This window comes from Furipterus horrens, unplaced genomic scaffold (genome assembly GCF_987537825.1).
Source record: "Furipterus horrens unplaced genomic scaffold, mFurHor1.1.pri manual_scaffold_2, whole genome shotgun sequence".
Classification (NCBI taxonomy): domain Eukaryota; kingdom Metazoa; phylum Chordata; class Mammalia; order Chiroptera; family Furipteridae; genus Furipterus; species Furipterus horrens.
The window spans coordinates 146,676,330-146,697,270 of record NW_028327172.1 but is presented as its reverse complement, the minus strand read 5'-3'; the positions used below and the strand labels follow the sequence as shown (position 1 = coordinate 146,697,270).

General features: G+C 39.3%; 1 protein-coding gene and 1 pseudogene across 6 annotated transcripts in view; both read left to right on the top strand.

Moving 5' to 3' along the window:
- The window catches only part of NEBL (nebulette), a 354,758-nt gene that overhangs the window by 298,969 nt on the left and 34,848 nt on the right, over window positions 1-20,941 (top strand). For 3 of the 6 annotated variants that reach the window (XM_090266578.1, XM_090266579.1, XM_090266576.1), the window contains 6 exons: window positions 1,772-1,882; window positions 6,431-6,541; window positions 8,905-9,009; window positions 10,484-10,576; window positions 13,254-13,346; window positions 15,301-15,393. The exons of 2 other annotated variants lie outside the window; for them this stretch is intronic. In XM_090266578.1, the coding sequence (XP_090122704.1) occupies window positions 1,772-1,882; window positions 6,431-6,541; window positions 8,905-9,009; window positions 10,484-10,576; window positions 13,254-13,346; window positions 15,301-15,393 (606 nt within the window). The remainder of the gene's footprint in view (window positions 1-1,771; window positions 1,883-6,430; window positions 6,542-8,904; window positions 9,010-10,483; window positions 10,577-13,253; window positions 13,347-15,300; window positions 15,394-20,941) is intronic. One more of the 6 variants, XM_090266577.1, reaches the window with a different exon arrangement.
- Window positions 15,658-17,528, top strand: LOC150019679 (WW domain binding protein 1-like pseudogene; annotated as a pseudogene).

Sequence of the window (20,941 nt, the reverse complement as noted above, 5' to 3'; positions counted from 1 at the left end):
AAATAAGTTTATGAGATGTAACTTGATCTTTTAAGCAAGTAAAAGGTAGAATATTAAGTATATGTGTTATCATGGTCTGTTGGTAACTGCAACTTAAATGTCCACATGCTCACAGCCCAACCGAATCTCCCAGTCCTTGCCTAGAATGTTACATGAGTCTAGTTAACTCTCTCTTTATGACATGAAAGTGGCCACTGCTCACTTTATATGACATTTAAAATTCTTGTGTTATGTCATTACTTTGATATTAAATAATGTCGTTGTGTTTTGAGGAGAATCTAACTGAATTTAGCAGTGAAAAAATTCAAAGCTTTATACCCATTTGTTAATAAACTGTGCTGAGGATGATGATGAGGATGATGATGATGATGATGATGATAAGTCAGACTGCAAATGATAGAAACCCAACTCAAACTGGGTTATGCAACAAATGAAATGTTTTGGTTCATGACAAGAGAAGTCCAAAAATCAAGTTACCTTCAGTCTGGAATTCAAATGATGTCTCTCTCTTTCATTTTTTAGTTCTGTTATCTTCTCTGTTGCTTCACTAAGTGATGGCCCCTCTTAGGAACAAGGTGACTCATATCTGTAGCCAGTAGTCTCAGTGGGAAATGAGCATCTGTTCTCATATAGTTGTAATTTAAGTCCAATTGATTGAATCTCATTGAATCACCTTCTGTCCTGAGCCACACCTGACCCCATCATTGTGTCTGGGGTCAAGAGGGTGTAATGACCTGGGATGATTCTCCTGGTTACCTATTTGTGTAGTGTACTTCCTAGGTAGTTGAACAATGTTTTAAGTATGAAATATTCTAAGTTGTTATGTGTTTTAAGAAAATTTACGTTCACCTTTGACCATATTCATGTTCTTCAAATAAATTAAATGAATAATTGAAAGAATTTTAGTGGAATTAAAAATACATGTAAGAAGTAAGGAAATCAACCCACCCAAAGTGTATAGCTTGAGTCGGTTTAGAGGTACTTCCTGAGAAGAAAATGGTGGAACTTTTTGCCAGACGAAGGAGGAATGAATGCTGGTCAGGCAAAAATAGCATATGTTCCCTGGACTATTTGGCTGATATTGTCATTACATATTTCTACATTAGAAATTTTCTACAAATTCTTCCATTATGGTGACATATCCATTAAACATTCAGAGGCGGATCTTGTAGTCACTTGTCAGTAATACTTGGAAAAATTGCCTTGTGTTCCCAATGGCAGAGTCTAGGTGGATTCAGTTGAATGGCAAGATGATGGCAGGAGCAGCAATAAGTTAGGTCTGAGTGTCCGGGTATAAGAGTAAGAGAGCAGAGCTATCAGTTATTGAACACCCTTCACAGTGATCCTACATGAGGAATCATTATCCCCATTTTGCCCATCAGTAAACCAGAACAGTTAAGAAACATTCCCAGCGTCAACAGCTGTCAAGCTCTCAAAGTCAGTCTTCTTTCCATAACATCCACTCATGTGTACCGGCCTTCCTGTCCTCCAGACCCCAAGACAATTAATTGTCAGTGAAGATTCTCACCTGGCAATTGCCTTACAGTAAAAATATTCTGAGTTTAAATACTTTTCTTCATTGAGAATAGTGATTATAGTTCTAAGCAGTTTAGAAAATTTAGTTCTTGATGATCATTCATAGCACAAAGCAAACTGTTTTTTTCTTCTTTTCCTTATTAAATATGTTTAGCCATTTTTTTGGTATCATTGAATACAAATATATGTTTGTTCCCTGAGTGCCTGAATGTTTTAAAATGTTGCTATTTTACAGAAAGAATACAAGAAAGACCTGGAGTCAGAAATTAAAGGGAAAGGAATGCAAGTTGGCATTGACACCCTTGAAATACAACACGCCAAAAAAGCTTCCGAGATAGCTTCAGAGGTTAGTGGAGTAAAAGATGCAGACCTTGAGATTCATATTTTGGAGCCTCACAAGTCATATTGGTAACTTGATTATTACATGGAATTTTCCAAAGCTTTCTGTGACTAGTTTCACAGTTTGAAATAGAAACCATTTTAAATCATTATGCTTCTTTGAAAATTTACAGTTTCTGCTTTGCTCAGTTCCTTTAAATATATCAAAGAAAACTTGAGGAGGCATTTTAATATAACACACACATATGTGCACACACATACATGCCTTATCCTATAAGACAACGAATTTCGTGTTAATCTAGGCTATGATAAATGTTTTCATACTACTTTTTCTTTAAGGAGGAATCATGTGTGACTTGACATTTCTGTATTTCCAACTTTCTGAGCAGAACATGAAAATCACATATGAAGACCCTAACATGGCATTGATAGCCATTTTTATGTGATTTGGTTGCATGTTCTTAAAATATCCTCTGTTGACCTCATTACCATGCCTGTTGTTTCTCCAGAGTAGGCATTTGGGGTTGAGGTATTATATATCCTCGATGACCATGTTCATTTGTCTAATACCATTTCCTCTTCATGTAATACATGTAATGACAGAACGATAATTTAGAAGTTTTGGCTTAGATGCTATGATATGATATCAGATAACAGAGTTGTAGGAATCAGGCCACATGTGTTATTTTTCAAAGGAAGTACCCCAGAATTGATCCCATACCTCTTGAAGTTACCCCAAACTTTCAAGACTATAAAAGGGTCAGTGGAGTGGAGAGTAATTGGGAAAAGATGATTTTATAAGAAGCATATGTAAAGAGAAAGTTGGGGTGCCGGTTAAGAGGTGCTGCTTACCTATCTATCTCCAGGCTGATTGCAGGGATGCTTCAGTGAGGCTACTCAGAAAACTATAATGTGTCACTTGCAGTTACAAGAGCTGGCTCAGGATTGACTTCCACTCTGGATACCTGGAGGGTGGAAGTAGCTGACTAACTGCCAGGGTAGTTACTGGTATTTTGGGGTCTGCCCATGTCCCCAGGTTTGGTACTTGCCAGGGGGATGAGATGGCCATTATTGATTTATATAAAGAAACTGGGGGTGGCATAGAATTCTTGACCAATAGGGGTTCCATTTAGAGTTGGCAGAGGAGAGATACATGCTGAACAAGTCTTAAAAACCTCCCTTCACCCTGACCCTAATGCTTTTCTCCTCCTGAGACATAACCACTGTTATAAATTTTTTGTAGAGCCTTCCAAATTTATATTTGTGTAGATATGGATAAACATACATTCATACACACACAGACTTTAAAAACTTAAATGCTGTGTACTTTGTTTTATGCTTGCTTTTCTCACTTCATATTACAGACCCTTTTCCATGTCACTTCATATATTCTACCTCATTCTTATAGAAAAATTGAGTGTTCTATAACATGGATGTGAATATTCAGCCATTTACCTTTTCATATCTCATAGGTATTACTACATGCAAATGACATATACAATGTATTATAACAAGGACTCAACATTACATGCCCAGACCAGAACCCTTAATTTTTCCTTGGATCTGCTTCCTTCTTCCACTTCCATCTTAGCAAATGGCATTAGTGAAATCCCAGAAGTCAGTTTGATTCCACTTGTCAGAGTTTTACTGGCTCCACCTCATAAGAGTTTTCCAAAGCCGTCTTCTCTTCCCACTCTAGTCCAAGCTGCCATCTCTCTCAACTAGATTATTGCAGTAGATTCCTAACCAGAATTTTCCCCCCTTAGTATCCGTTCTCTGCCCATCAGGCAGAACAGTCCTTAAAGAATTAAATTATGTTACTTACTCCCCCAACTTAAAACTTTTCAGTGGGTTCTGGTCGTGTCCAGCATAGATGTCATACTCCTTGCTTCGGCATGTCAGTTCCCTGTCCTGCCCGTCCTCGTCCTGCACCCTGTTCCCTTGTTTATTATGCTCCAGTGTCACAGGCTTCCAGTTTGCACCCCCACAGGCTTTAGGGTCTCTGTACAGCCTTGTTGACTTCCTGAACGTCCTTTTCATGGTCTTTGCATGGTTAGTTCTTCCTTGTACTTTTTCTTATTATTCATTTCTTAGATTTAATAGTACTTTCTTATGGTGATGTCTTTGGGCTTCTGAGTAACTAACTATTCAGTAACTGTCAAATCACTACCTCTAATTCTCTGAAAAAATAATTTATTTTTTGAGGAGGTGGTGACATCCAGTGCTAGTTCAAGGTACTAGACTGGACATGGGGCAAAGGTAATTGAGGGCTACAGAAGAGTTTTCAAAGTCATCCTCACAGGATTGAGAGTTGAAGCCAAAAGAAAGCATCCTTTTGCTGGAGAAAAGAATGTGTAAAGAACAGAAAATTTGTATTTCACAGTGCTACCTAAGAACAGGCTTCTACAACATATTCCTTTTATGGCATGTCTTTCCTTAGCAGGTAATACATTAGTTTATTCGATGATATGCTGATTTAGATTTCTCTGTGTACTTGAGGATTATATAATAGGAAAATGATACATATTTAGTTATTAAAAACCTAGAGGAAAAACAGGCCTAGGGGAGTCAGCTGTACTATGGTTACATGTAGCCCAAACCAATTTTGGTGATGTTGTTGCCTTTGCAATCCAAAGGACTCCTTTGCATATAATTATAGCCATATTCCATTTTGCCCAGTTGACAGGTTCTCAAAACCTTTTCAATGAGATTTTGAGACATTGCCATAGCACCAGGTTTATTTTTTTTACTAAAGTCAATGTGGTATATTATTACAATACATGAGTAAGTGATCCCCATTAGCCAAACCTTCCAGTAGCTATGGGCCTGACCATGTGATTTTCTTTCTTTTTTTCTTATTTATTTATTTATTTTTAGAGAGTGGAGAAGGGAGGGAGAAAGAGAGAGAGAGAAACATCAATGTGTGGTTGCCTCTTGCGCACCTCCAACTGGAGATCTGGCCCACAACCCAGGCATGTGCCCTGACTGGGAATCAAACCAGAGATCCTGTGATTTTCTTTAGCTAGAGGGAAAATAATAAAGATGACTCAGGCAGAGGCTCTAAAAGGAAAGAAGTGCCCTCTTGAAATGTAGATGTCATCATATTTTTTTAAGCCTTCTGGTTTAGGGTATTTCAGTATGCATCAATAAATAACTTATGTAACCAGTGTCCTATACAGTCTATTTATGGGCTTGAAAATGCTTTTAGATTTGAAGGTTCATATTGGGAAGTTAAATGATGTATCTTATACCATGGGACTTGGTGGCTGTCTATGACTAGTGACTCAGTACCTACACATTGTTTTCTTCAAATGAAGTGTTTTATTTTGGGCTTTTAAGAATTTTACTATAATTTAGAGTTTTTGTAGACATAGTAATAATTTAATGTTATTCTTTTGACAGTTAAACATTATTACTTGAACTTTTATTCAGAAAAGTGAAACTGAGACTCTAGGTGAATGAAAATATGCAGATTTATGAGAGGAAGATAGGAAAAATATATTTCTTGATTTTGAGATTTTTATTTACAACTTCTCTAAATTTAAAACATCACAAATAAGCAAGACAACGTTTACTTTAAAACAGAGAATCTACAAATCAAGAATATGTAAACACAGTGGGAAATAATTGTTTTGGAAGAAATGTAGTAAGAGATTGTCAAGATATTTTTGCTTTTAATAAAATCTTTCACTGGAAAATAGCATGCCTCCAGAAAAGTGTACAACTATAAGTGTACAGCTTGCTGAATTTTATAATCATTAGTCTGAAAGTGTGAACAATCTCTTAAGATATTTGTGCGTGTAATTTTGATATTTTGTAAGTAACAGATGATCCAACTCAAGGTAGCCCAAAAAAGTAGATAATTTATTCTTCTTGTACCGAACAGCAGAGGAATTCTCAAACATAGCTTGATCTAGGACTCCAACAATATAATTCAGTTCCAGTTTCTATCTTTCAGCTCCTAGGTAAGCTTTCTTCTTCTGTTTGCAAAGAGGCATCTAGCAGCTCCTGTGGCTAATTCCTTCATGTCCAGAAGGAAAGAAAATGTCTTTTGAAAGCTTGTATGAAAAAAGAGTGCACTGATCACTGAACCAGTCATGAAGAGCCAGGGAAAGGGTATAATGGTTGATTTAAATCCAACAGGGCTCATGCATCTGCTCAGTCTCAGCCAAGCTGAGTGGCTTTGAATGGGTGAGCAGTGGTAAGTCAGGGAACTATAGAGCAAAAAGCAACGATTTTATAATCCCATTTTATTGATATTCATTAACTGAGTGATATATTAACATATAATTTATCTAAACTTTTATCACATTGAAATATGAAATTTCCCCTTGGATAACTATGTTTTCTTTCTTAATTCAGGTGAGTAGAAGAAAGTCTCCTAATTACTTATAAATCATTCCAGGTCATGTTTCTACCATAAGTTAAAACTTTATAGTTCTATAGAAATAAACGAAAGTCCCAGCATATCTCCAAAAGTCATGATTCTGATGTTGAAATGACATTGTTTTTAAAAATTTTTTAGAGCCCTAATTGCATGTTTTATTTTCTGTAGAAAGACTATAAAAGAGATCTGGAGATGGAAATTAAAGGGAAGGGCATGCAGGTGACCACAGACACTCTTGATATCCAGAGAGCCAAGAAAGCATCCGAAATGGCCAGCCAGGTAAGAAACAAATGACATACTAAGTTTAAAATAAACATATTGCATCTATACATAGGAAGAGTATAAATGGAATTTCCACACATATGGCTTTGAGATTCAGATACATAAATATATACATTGTTAAGGAGGATTCAGCAAAGGTCTTGAGATGATTTTCTGTTCTTTAGATAGAGGATAAGAAAGACTTGGAAAAGGAAATCAAACGGAAAGGGATGCAAGTGAGCATGGACATTCTGAAATCTATAGGGCATCTGAAATGTATAGCCAGGTTGGTAGGGAGTTAAGCTGCACAGAACAATGTATCCTAACATCCAGTCACCTTGTGTTTTATGCATTTCGATGACTGATACCTTTTTGAGGGCACTGAGTTCAAAGTCAGTGCACTCTATTGTAAGGGAGCCACTGGCCAAACGTAATTAACTTCCCTAATGAAGGGGGCACCTGCTGCAGATCCAATTCAGCAGACCTTATGCGCTGTCAGAGCTCCCCTGCGCAGCCCCTGTTTTGAGTCCAAGGACATTTTGACCTTAAAAAAAATCAACTCTCTTGCATGGTTGGCTTTAGTGTTCACTCTACAGAAACAAGATTACAAATGAGTTGTCTTTTACCCATTTATAATGAACATTTTTGTTAACATAATCAGCTCCAACTAAAACTGAGTGAATAAAACTGCAAAAAGTGTAAGGTGAAAGTGAATATTAACTAAAAATTAAGAACTAAGTTTTCTTGGTAAGATATAATTTGTCAAATTTATCCTCTAGAAAAACTTGATATGGGAGAAATAATGATAACAAAAGAAAATATTTAATGGGAGAAGAATTAAAATCTGATTTGAGACAAGATATTCATTAGTGAAATATTTCCTTGCTATAAAATTTGCATGGAAAAGAATGAATCCCAATGGAAAATAAATACTGAAGGGGAAAAATGGTTATAGAAAATTGACCAAGGAACTAAATTTGGTTAATGGGATTTATGCTGAAAATAACTTTAACCAAATTTGTCCAAATTTGTTTAAGTTCTGGTTAAAACATAAAGGAGGAGTCTAAATATCTGGTGGCTAAAAATGTGAGGATCAAGATGGCAGAGTCACATGTCAGAGGACTTGCATGCTTCTCCACCTCCTCAGATGACAGCAGGTGGGGTGGTCCTGAGGTGCACGCTTATCTGTCCTCAGTGTCACCTTATGGCATGTGAACTTGGAGAAGTTGGCTCTAACTGTATCAGCTGAAGTCGTCGTCGGCAGCCGTCCGTCTCGAGAGACGATGGTGTAGCTTCTTAAGTGTCTATCTGCACCGCCGAGAATGGCTGTGCAGTCCGACTCAGGAGTGACACGGCATCTGTCTCCTCCCGTGTTGAATCGACATCTTGCGATGACGCTGGAGTGTCCTCTCCAGTGGAGCTGAAGCTACAGAGCCTGGGCAGGGTGATATGGAGGGTCTGCTGTTGCCCATGCAGCAGACCCCCCCTCTCTTCGCAGCTGAAGGGTCCAAGGGAAAGACGGAGTCGATACAGCTTGGCTTCAGGTGCGCCGCAGGAGTTGCCGGTGTTGACTACAACGTCAAACCGCCTTAGGGACTCCGGCTCCGGATTTTCTGTCGGGGTTTACTCCCTTAGCCTTTCCCCAGAAGAGGTATGCCGCAAGGCAGCGGAGGTTTTTTGGAGTCAGAGTTTTCCTTCTCTGATGTACCCTGACTGGAAGATCGAACCAGCGACACTTAGCTCGCAGGCCGACGCTCAATCCACTGAGCCAAACCAGCCAGGGCTAATTTATAACAATACCTATTACATAATAAGTATTATGTAAATGAGGGTACTAGTGGGAGGTATTACCCAGGTTGTAACACAGCTCAACGTAGTACATTTAGTAGATTAAAAAAATGAGATTTTTATCTTAAGTACAAAAATACTAGTACCTTTTCCTTAACCAAATGTATCTTTATCTGAAGTAGAAAGCAGAACTTAAACCCAGAAGAATGGAAACAAGTTAGGTGTAGAGAAACAGATTCCATGTAGAAACAGGGATGGGACTGCTCATGAAAGAGTAGGTTCTCAACATAGAGTGGCACAGAGGCCTAGCCCTCCAGAGGCCCTGGAGTGGACTGGGGTGGAAACCCCTATCTGAGCAGAGGTGAGGCTGCTTTGTGCACTGCTGGCTCACTCTGTTTGCATACCTTTGTTTTTGTGGTTGTATCAACAACTGCTTTGAGTCATGAGATGTAACTTACAGCCACGTGGGATAGTAGAGTTGAAAGTAGTATCACTTGCATTTTCTCTGTTTCTTTCCTTTCATATGTGCACATACACATGCATGTATTGTTCAAACAAAGTTTCAGATTGATATTAACTGTTTATATTTCTAGAAAAAGTATAAAGATGAAGCAGAGAAGATGCTTTCTAACTATTCTACTGTGGCTGATACTCCTGAAATTCAGAGAATTAAGACAACTCAACAAAACATCAGTGCAGTGAGTAGCCATTATTTCTTTTCAGTTGCCTCATTGGAATTTTATTTTATCTTTCTTTCATTGGCTGATTTTTTTGCTGCATTGCTTGAATTTCCTTTATGCCTTGAATGAGAACACCAAATGTTCCTTTAGGTTATAATTTATTATGATTGTTTTAGAATTACAAGTTCAAATTTTTCTTCTTTGGTACAAGCTATAGTTATTTTTAACTGAATGTTAAAATTTCACCCAGGAAAGAGGTCTTAATTTTCTACACAGATTTTACCTTGAAAACGAAAATAGTCATATGAAATGATTTTCTTCTTAGTCATTGATTTTTTGCACTGATAATAGACCTAGGATTTTACTAGTTTTTAACCAATTCTTAAACTTCCATACTTTTTATTTTGAGCAATAGGAATTGCATCAGCATCATTAAGAGGTTGCATCTACGTTTAATGGATATATGAATTTGAATTCTAAAATGATAAAAATTGACCATGCAGGCAGTGTTTTAACGTAGAGTTAGCTCATTTAGGTTAAGCAAATGTGTCATCAAAGTATAAATTCTATTAAGTCTAATGACTGCTGGAATATTTTCTACTTTTAATAAATTGACAAGCACTAATGCTGGGCAGGTACCTCTAAGTCTTCATAGTCAGGCTGTGCTAAACAGTACAGTCCAGGAAGGCAGGGTCAAAGAAAAGGCTGTGTTTTGGCCCTTATCTCCTGTAATTTCATGGTATTCTAGACTTCTAGCTTTTGGAGGAAAACATCTTTCATGCTGTGCTCTCCCAACCCTAACTGGGTCTACTGGATTATGATCTATTAAGGGAAGGATTTGTTCAGTCCTCATAGCTTTCTTATAATTATTCTTTTCTCTCTCTCTCTCTCTCTTTTTGTAGAGCACTTTTGTTTTTTGTTTTGCTTTGTGTTTGAAAGGAGTAGGTGTTGGCAGAGGTGGAGAAATGTGAGGAGGTTAACGAATAAGTGGAAGATGATAAAAATACTGAACTAGCTTGATGTTGACGATAGAGCTGATATTTTCTTTGAAGAGAAGGGCATCTTTGTGTTTGGAGGATAACACTCACTTAAAATTTCATGGTGTTTTTGGATTAAATGATAATTGCTTAGTGAGCTTTTATAAAATTCACTTTGATTTTTTTCTCAAATACCTGTGTGGCATTTATATTTGATGAAGGAAACTCTAGTTTTCCAGCTTATAGTCTTATAGCAAGTAATCTGTAGCCACATAAAATACGAACCGTGCATAAGAGAGTTACTTTTAAGATTATGGAATATCAAAACTAAGGCTAGACATTTTCGTTCTCATAATGGATTACTTAATTGATTAATGTAATTGGTACTCATAAATAGAAGTTGTATTCACATTACTCTAAGACCTGAGAAATTGTCTTTCTTTAATTAGAATCGAGTCCAGGGCTTGAATGCTAATAAGGGTATAGCTATTTTTTTTCCTTCTCTTATAATAAAGGTATTTTATAAGAAAGAAGTAGGAGCTGGCACAGCAGTAAAAGATACTCCAGAGATTGAACGAGTGAAGAAAAATCAGGAGAACATTAGTTCAGTAAGTCCTTTATGGCATTAATTATCCTTTCCAAAAGCAACGTAAGTTAGATAAATGTTTTTCATTCTTTACTAAACTGGTTGTCTTTTTCTTTTATTCTTCACTTTGTTTTCATGCTATTCATCAAATATCAAAGACTTAACTTTCAGAAGGAAAACTGTACCTTGTTCCCCTTGAACCCGAAGCAGTGGAAAGCAGCATTTCGTCTTGCTAACTCACAGTGCACAAGAGATCGCTCACTTTAATGGCGCAGTCATGAAATCTAGGATTAGATTTTATTTTTTTAAACAGAATTTTCACGCGTTAAATTTTTCAGAGAAAGGACAAATTTCAGTAACTCCCCACAACTTGGAGGAAAGAAATTTTACCCTGGAGAATGATTAAAAGTCTTAGAACATTTATTTGGTGGCTTAAGAGAAGGTTTCAAAGGCCCCATTTACCTCTACTTGTTCTATCTTCTATCAAAGAAAAATGTACACCCTAACTCTTATTTGTATATTAACTTACCTTCCAATTCCTTTTGAGCTGGGGGCAAGGTAGGGGAGGTGCTTAATGTTATGGGTACAGTGATGAAATTGCGTGACATGGACAATGGATGATTGCTATCCTTAACTCAATAGGTATTCTTCCATGTATATTTAGTTTCTTGTTGAGGAAGTCAAAAAGGTTCTCTTCCTAAATCCCCTTTTTGACCTTTTGTTCACCTTTCATCCTTGGAGGCAGAGCCTTTCGTTAACTACTCCACGTAAAATGTTCCTTGATGCAAGTCATCTGTAAGGAACTCTGATAGTTACACGGCATTCATTTTAGAATATGAGCATGCGCTGGCATTTGGGGAGAAAGAGCAGGAAAGGCAATCAGTGCTATAGTAAAACATACATACTTCAAAATGAATTTATTAAAAAATCTACAGAAGACCGGTGCAATAAAATCTCTGTAGCATGAATGAAGCCATCTTCTGCAGAAAGTATAAGAAGGGCCTAATGATGAGGGTATGTAAATGTGTTGTGCTCCACCACGGAGAGAGCCTGTCTCAGGAAACACTCAGGTATGGTAGAACAATTAATTTGGCAGAGACGTGTAAAATGTCTGCTTCCTTCACTTTCAAATGATAATATTTAAAATGTACCCATCAGTGTACTGGAATATAATGTTATAAATGTTCTGTAGCATGCAATTCTATTGCCTACAGTGGAATGACTGTGCCATTTTGATTAGTTTAGAGCTGTATGGGAAGCAAAAATGTTCATCTTTAATCAAGTTTAACTTTTCACCCGAAGAGAATCACCCAAAGTAGTACAGTATATCATTTCTTCTAGTGTCCCACTGCTTCTTCTAGCAAACAATAAATGCATAGTCTGTATCTCCATGAGGCTGGGCCATAAACTCCTGCTTAGTATTCAAATGGAAAGTTGCCCTTTCAAGAATCGCTAGATCTGTCAAACCAAAATATGATTCTCTAACATTTAAAGATCTCGACATTTTCCACCTCTAGAGTATAAGCTTTTGAGCTATTAGCTTTCTCTAAGAACTATTTTTGAATCTTATTTAGAGGTAGTCTCTTTCAGTGTACTCTCAATTTAACTTTTTTGGATCCGGACTGATATTGGCATTATTACTTACATTAAACCCATAGATACTAAGACATAGATGATAGCAGAGATATTTAGGCACTGCTTTTTTTGACTCTCAGCATAGATTTCAGCCTTAATCCCTATAAGCATTACCAAGTGATTTCTAAAATGTTTTTTGTAGATTTAAGTATCTGTGAAATTTTAATGTGTGCCTCTTAATGCTAGCCTATATTTTCACATATAAGTATATATTTATGTCCTTTTTCTTGAATCCAGTCTTCCAGATATTTTAGACATATTAAAATAACAACTGACAGGATGGTGTCACTAATAATTTCATAAGTTAAAGAGCTGTTTCTTGTCCCATGCATAACTGTGTGCTGGTTTTGCCATTTGTTGGGTGTATGTTCCACTAAATAGATTGAACAGAGGAGCTTCTCAATGAATTGTAAGCCAGGACACAGGCTGGCTTTTCATAATGTGATTGTGTGGGTGGAAGACACTTTCTGATTCCCTGCCACTGACTTTTCTATAGTGATCAGGGCACAGTGGCCTCTGCTTTTAGAACAGGTACCTCCACCTCCCTCTCTCTTCTTTTATTGTGGCCGCATATATTTTTCCCTTATTCTGGATTATTTGAATCTTCTCAGTCAAATAAGCACTGTTTCCAAGACTCTGTAGCTAACTCAGTTTGACTTTTACCTTTAAATATACATATGGTATATATTAATTAACATATTAATAAATAGAAACTGCATTTTGGATAGAAAAGAATAAATTATTATATTAGTTAAGATAATTTCCAAGTTTTTTTGTGCAACTGCCTGATGTTAAAACTTATTTTCATAAGCAACCTTTGCTCACTTTAATTAAAAACTTCTACAATGATGAGTAGGTGAATAGATATGGACTTACTGACACTGTATATAAAGGAATCTTGAAAGTATCAGATGAAATAAGAATTTGTGTTTCTATTAAAGGAAAATCAATGTTGGAATTATCAAATTTCTCTTATGCAATAGTTATAAATGAAGAATTCTTGACTTTCTAAAAATCTTGTATTAAATAATACATTATTTTTTTTTTTTTTACAAATTATGCAGGTGAAATACAAAGAAGAGCTAAAACAAGCAACAGCCATTTCTGATCCTCCAGAGCTAAAAAGAGTTAAAGAAAACCAGAAGAATATCAGCAATGTGTGATCATATTTCTCTAAGTATTGTTTTCCATTTTACTGGCTAGCACCATAATGACACTTACAAATGTGAAGTCCCGTGACAATGAATACCATTCAAGAGGGCCGGTTCTTGAAAGGTGGAGATAAGATTCCACACATTTTTCTGCCCTCCATTACAACTAGATCAATGCTTCATGGGCATTTGTTTATTTTAAAAAAACATGTTATTGAATTCCTACTATGTTCTTGCTCTTGGGGTAGTTCAAAGATGAGTGAGGTACACTATAAGTTAGAAGCTATGAATATTCTCAAGGTCTCTAGGAGAAACAAACATAAGACTAAGTAACAATTATGCATAATTTATGTATTATAACAATAATTGATATTTATTGGGTTTACTATGCTTTTTGAGTACTTGACATACAATATCTCATTTAATAAGAAGTAATAATTTCTCTTGCAAAATGTGAAGATGCAGAGAAGGAAGGCTGTGCCAATGAGACAGAGGAAGACTCTTGGAGAAAGAGTGATGTTTGAGATATACCTTGAAGAATTAATGAAGGTCTGGGATGGGTTTGGTGAGGAAGGGCCTTCCTGGCAGAGCAAACTGAATATGTTCAGGATACAAGGCTTGTTCAAGGAAAGAAAGGTTTACTATGATGGGTACTTGGGGTGAAGGGTGGTATGAGATGACAGTGGACACAGAAGTGGTCTGGGACATAAGGGGGCTGTTGGGAGTCCCACAGTGTCCCTTAAATATGGTTCATACATAATGTGTTTAAGTGGTCCACGCATTATTGGGCCTCGACTTTGTGATTAAGTTGTCTTAATGTGTGCCAAATTTATCATAGAAACATAACACTCCCTTAAAAATAAGTTAATTAGAAAATAATAGCTAGTTAATTAAATGAAAAATAATATTATAAATCACAGCACAGGTGGTACCTGGCATGGCACGTAGGTAAGTGTTACGCAAATTGAGGAAAGTTAGGCAACACTGGAATAGCGAAGAAGAATGTGGACCCTGGGCTATTGGTTCAATCCCAGCTCCAGACCTTAATTTTTTTTTAATCTTCATAAGCCACCAACTTCTCCAGGCTTCCATTTCCTCATCCATAACACAGGGACTAACATATTAAGTGAGATATTGCTTATAAAGCCCTTAGCACGTTTGCGAATGGATGAATGTAAGATATGAACAGTCTCCACATCAAACTTATGTCCTCAAACCTATATCCACTAGAAATCAGCCACAGTAGTCTCTCTGCATCAGTAGTCCTGTTCTATAGATTGTTTTCCTTCTGAGCTCTACCCAGAGTAATCTCCTCGTATCTTGCCATCAATAGAGATTCTATTGGACCTTTCTTCACTTTAACTCAGACAATTATCCCAGACACAGAGTCTGTGTAAACTCTCAAATTACATACAATGGCACAAAGAAAATCACACATTGCAGAAGGGGCCTACCCCTTTCTCACTTATTTTCCAAGCTTATCAAATTTCTCTTCACCTGCACATTCACTGTTGAGGGTGGAATCTCAATTCCATTTTATCTGTAGACCTAGCGATTTCTTGGAACAAAATTCCCTAATGCTAAATTTAAACTGTAAAAAACCACTAAGACTGTCTCTGTGAAATTCCTTATAATGGGATTTTAACCTCAAATTTTACTTTCACCTGTCAAATACGCAGTTGAATTTTTTCTCTGTGTTGGATGCTCATTTATTTCCTGAGATGTTGTGAAATTGCTGGGAAAGCTGACCAAAAATGATGGGTCTGATCCCCTGGCTAAGAAAAGGCACCTCTATGGAGTAGATCAGGAAAACTTTCATACTGCTAGATCACTATACAATCCTAATGAAGAGTCTAACTAATGAATGCTCTGTAGCATGTGCATTTCCTGCCTTCTGGTCTGGTGTATGGGTACCCATTTCCTCCCACAATCTTTCACTCTCTCACACCTTGTTTCCCAGTTCCAGTACAAAGAGCAGTTCTACCAGGCCACACCAGTGAGCATGACCCCAGAGATAGAGAGAGTGAGGAGGAACCAGGAGCAGCTGAGTACGGCAAGTTGTTTCTGTTTTCTCATATTTTATCAAACGTTACATATTTTTATTCTTCTCAATGGTCTCTGAAATACTTTGAACTCTCTGCAGAGTGGATGGTCCTTTTCACAGCTTCATGTGGGAGGGTATGAGCAGTGGCCCTCCGATGTGAGTACAGGAAACTTGGGACTGTCTTGCTGTAATTTAGCCATGTTTGTTTATTTAAAAAATCTGCACTAAGCACACCAATGTGCTGGACATTATCCTGGTCATTGGTACAGAAAGATGGATAAGACCCAGTTTGTGCTTCTTCAACCTTGGAATTTAGTTGGTAAATCTGTAAAACTACATCTAGGCAAGGACCTGGAGAGTCGTGGGTCTGTGTTCAGCTGAGACAAAAATTATTAATTGGAAACGCTAGAAGGAGCCCTGGCTTAATTGGAGTTCTAGGACATAATGTCAGAGCAGGGAACCTTATAAATTAAATGGAAAACATTATTTTCTTATTCAGTAATCTACTTCTAATAAAGCAATGATAATTAATAGTCATGAGGTACCTCTAATATGGACCTCATGATTCATACCTCATATGAGCCCATGAGGTCAGTACAATTTTTTATCTGGTTTGTAGGTGTGGGAAACTGAGTCTTGGGGAGGTCAGAGAACATGCCAGGGACCCACAATGAATAAGGGAAGAGCTGGGAGTTGAACCCAAGGTGCCAAACTCAATAGTTATTTTTTTCTGTTTTTTGACCCTTTTAATAGAACTTTTACCAATAAGAACAATAGCCTTCTCTTCCAAATAGGTAATTTTGAAAGACTTTAAAATTTGAGTGAGTTCTCCCAGGTGGAGGAGAAAATCAAGAGGAACACGGCCTTGTCCTTATAACATCCCTGGAGGATGATGAGAATGAGGAAGCTTTACCTTCTTTTAAAAAATCTTTCTGTATCTTTGTCCTAATTTACTCATTTATTCAGTAGATATTTATTAAGCTCTTGATACATGCTAAGAATTCTGCTAGCCATCAACTGTAAGAAAACAAACCTATCTTAGCTTCAAACACACCAAGATTCAGAATAATACAAATAATAATAGGAGGAATGAGGAGGAGAGAGGGAGGAGGAGGAGGAAGAACAGGGGGGAGATGGAGAGGAGAAGACTCCTGGGGGCACAGAGCTGCCCAGCCCCCTGTCAGCTAGGGCTGAATTCCTGCAGGATAAGGAAACCCGTGTGGGTACCAAAAAGCTGTGTCTGTGGCACAGGACACTGCTGTAAACAGTCTCAGCGCTGCAGCTACAACTCTGAACTCTGGTAGTTCTGGCTGGTGTGGACCATATTATCATCCTGAGCGCCTGCTGTGTTTGCCACCACCGCTGAGCCAAGCACCCAAGCACCGCCTGCAAGCTCAGCAGTGGCAACATGGAATCAACCTGATTGCCTACTAGTGTTCACGCCTTCCAGCTACAGTAGCTGCTGCCTTCTGTACAGTGTCCCCGAGGTGCTGATCCCACCAGGGGCTCCCAGGAAGCGCAGAGCAGCCCCTTGTCTGGGTCCAGCAGAAGCAGCAAGAGACCCCCAAGCATCATCATGGACCCTGAGCCCTTTAACACTAACATTCCAGCCAGCCCAGCAGCCACCAAAGGCCCTGGAATGGAGCTCACTGGTGGTGTGGCTGGCTGGGGGAAGCTGGCCCCTGGCACCTCACTGGACAAGGATTCTGAGTGTAAGGAGAAGCTGTTGAATGATTACAGCTGCAAGCAGGGCGGTGCCCATCCTGACAGCAAGGACAAGACGCCTGGCAGACACCACCATGCTGTGGGTGACTTGGGCATGGAGGTGTGTGTGTGCAATAGGGGCCATGACAACAACAACGTCAAAGACTGCAGCACACTTACTGATGGTGCTTTGGATGGGACACTGGACTTCTGTGACAGCTGCCAGGTACAGACCCCTGGTGACAAGGAGGAAGGGCTCTGCAGTCCTCTGAGGAGCAGGCCTGAGATCCTGGGCACCCCACTTGCCGTGGCTGCCCTAGTGCCTGCTGCTGAACACCGTCAATGAGCAGGACTCCCCGGACGCCCAGAGCGGCAGCTGCCCCGGATACAGCAGGCCCTTCCTGTACCCGTGAACTTGGAAAAGCGACAGGGTAGGGAAGAAGCACAAGAGAAGCATTAAATGACTTTCAAACAAAGTGATACAGCTACTTCGTCCTTTTTTTCTTCTTTTTTCCTTTTTTCCCCTCCACTCCTGCATTTTCCTACATCCCCAGGTACAGTTTGGCATGTAGGTGCCTCCCCGTCACCTCGGAAGCACAGTGTTATGGAGGGCTGAGAAGTTGGTTGTGGCTCACTCCTCATACCCCACCCTTACCCCCATTTCACCTTTTCAAGTCATACCTCACTACCTGCTTGGGTCAGAGAGAAGTCTGTTTTGCAAGCCCCCAAGGAAGGTGCTGAGACTGTGCCCTGTGGTGGCTCTTGGTGATGGAGTAGACTTTTGCTCTGGTGTTAGTTTCTCAGTCCGGAGAGGTAGCAGGGCTCAGCCCCGGATGAAGAAGGAAGCCCGCAGAGACTAGGGGTTGCCACCCTCACTGCCGGTGTCTGCACAGGTGGACTTGGGCTCATCCTGTGGGAGGATGAGCTGGTGGGCAGTAGTGTGGTAGCTGAGTAGGGGCTTGTTGTGTTTCCAAATTCCAGGTGACCAGACTGATGCATCACTGAGCATCACTGAGGGGCCCTGCCCAGCCGGTTCTGCTCGCCGCAGACTGGTTCGGGTGCACAAGATTATACTGTCTTCTCTTTGGTTTTTCTTAAAAAAACATTAGAAGTTAAAAAAGTGAGCTGAAAATAAGAACTTTACCAGTAGACAGGTAAGAATTCTATTTGAAAAGGGGAGTCTGTGGCTCTTTCCCAAGCTGACCTTTATAGAGCCTAGCTTCAGTGGAACCGGAAGGAGGTGTTTGGTGTACTGGCTTGGGTCGAGGGTGATCTCTGAAACTTCTGTGGGTGCACAGGAGGCCCTAAGCCATGGCAGTGGACAGAGGTGCAGCTTTCTGCATCTGTGCTCTTTGGTCTGTACCTCCAGGTGACCAGGATTCCCCTCCCTACCCCCTCAAGCACACAGTGTGTGGGCCTTCATGTCTCACTGTTCTGTATGAACAAATGAGGAGGCTGTGGGTCCCGAGGAAGGACAGCCCCATAGCCTGGCTCACACACAGTATTTTCTTTTGATTCTGAATAAGTTTTTCTCTTCTTCCCCCCTCTCTCTCTCTTTTTTTTAAGAAAAAGCTTACCACTTGGAAAAAGTGCATTGGTTATCTGTGGTTTTCATGCCTTCTCCGTCCCCCACCCTGGTGAGTGGGGTAACTAACTGTAGCCTCTGTGAAGAGTCTAAGCAGCCCAGGGGTAGGGTAAAGGCAGCCACCCAGAAGGTCCTTATTACTGTAGTTTGGCTTTGGGTAACCAGCTGAACTTTGATAGGAATAGTCTGAATGGAGAAAGCAAATAGCTGAAACTAAGATTCCCTGCCCAGCCCTGTTTCCATGAAGAGTTTGGTTCCTCACCCACTCTTGAGTGATGACATTCAGACTAGGCATTGACATTATGATAAGAAAGTAAAAAATATATGTACTATAAAAAAAAATAGACAAATCCAATGCTGTGAGGTAGAGTGTCTGCCTTTGGGGTTCACAAAATCCAAATCCCTGTTGAACAAAGTGAAGTTTATATACAATGACTTTTTGGATAAACTGTGTGTATCTGTTTATTGTGTGAGGGGCCCCAGCCCTGTCTTTCTTTCCTGTGAATATACTTTGAATGGCAGCCACCTGCTCATTAGCCACACATTTAGAGCAAATATGACCCTTTCCAGGTAACTTATTTCATGCAATTACTCTTTACTGAACAAATGTCTTATCGCACTTAGGTGTATTTGCCAGAGGTAGTCCTCAAAGTAGAGGTTTTACTGTACCCATCACTGCAATTTGCACATTGCTCCGTGGACACTCGGAGTCCTGTGTTCTAATCTCTGTAAATGGACATGTGCTCTAAACCTGTCTGCCTCCCTCAGCTGCTCTTGGCCCTTGGTATCAGCCCCCTGGGGATGTCCACAACCACTCAGAACACCAAGTGAAGGTGGAAATTTAGGCAGAAGCGTAATTGGATTTTCAAGGACAAATTGGGACTAGCTGCGGCCCAGACATCAGTCCTGCTCAGAATTGCCAGGAGGGTTTGGCAGACACCATAGGACTCACCTCCCTCTACCAAGATCCAATGTGTGCAAGCAAGCTGGCGTGCGGTGAGAGTGAGCAGGAGTGCATCAGCAGCTCTCGAGTGCCTTTCCTTCCACCACTGGAAAAATGTCCCAAGCAACTCACTGAAGTGTCTCCAACAAGATCAAGTTTAACAAAATGAATCCTTCTTCAGTTATCTGATCAAGTGGATGAATTCTGGCCTTCTCAAGTTTCCTTCCCCAATTAGAGCAGAGAACTGGCCTGAGTGCTAAGATTCACTGCAGCATCCTACCCTAACGGCAGGAGAGGAGGTTAATGGAACCAGGGAGCTGGGCTTGATTCCAGCAGTCCAGTGTAGCCTCTGCTCTAGGAGGCTACCCTGAGGGCAGAGACAGATGGGAATGGGGTGTTGAAGGACTAGTTAGGGGGCCAATGAGATTTGATTGAACCTGGTTTTCTAGATGAACCGAGAAGAAAGGGGTTGGTGGAGGATTTGTGTTTCAGCCAATGATTTGCAAATGCTAACACATTCCTATGTAAGGCACAAGGCCATTTGTCAGTTACTGTGCATATGTGTATTTTAAGCAATAAGATTTAGCAGGTCAGACTTTTCTGAGCTGTCTCAGTGATGCATTTCCTGTGTTGTGATTGTTCGGAAGACAGCATGGCTCTAACCACTGTGAGAAGCCCAAGTAAAAACAATCTCAAAAATTAATAATAATGAGGAAACAATATCAAATAAGGAAACATTATATGTGTAAGTACAACTGGGACCATTGCTATTAGGATTACCTATCCAGTTCCTATAACCATGGATTGGCTCTGACTGACTCTTGGAGAATGAGAGATTTACTAGTTCCTGAGAATTTTTAAAAACAATTTACTTATTTTAAAATTATAGTTGACAGGCAGTATTATATTGGTTCCCAGTGTACAATATAGTGACTTGACATTTATATATTGTATCTTATGAAGTGATCACTACAAAATGTCTGTCACCATACATAGTGATTACAATATTATTGACTAACTATATTCCCTGTGCTCTACTTTATGTCCCCATGACTGTTTTTATAAATGACAGTTGTACTTCTTAATCACCTTCACCTATTTTGCTGCCCCCCATCTCCTCCTCTTTAAGGTTTTTTTTTTTTTTTTTTGGAAGATTGAAGCCCTAGGGTCAGAGAGTCAATGGCCTTCCCAGGCTGCCATGGTAACCTCACTATAGTTCTCTTGTAATGACTTCATTCTGATGTTTCCCCCTCATATTTCCATTACTCTGAGTCCTGGAACTTTTGCAGCTAGTTTTGATATTAAACAGCAAAGTATTTACTAGA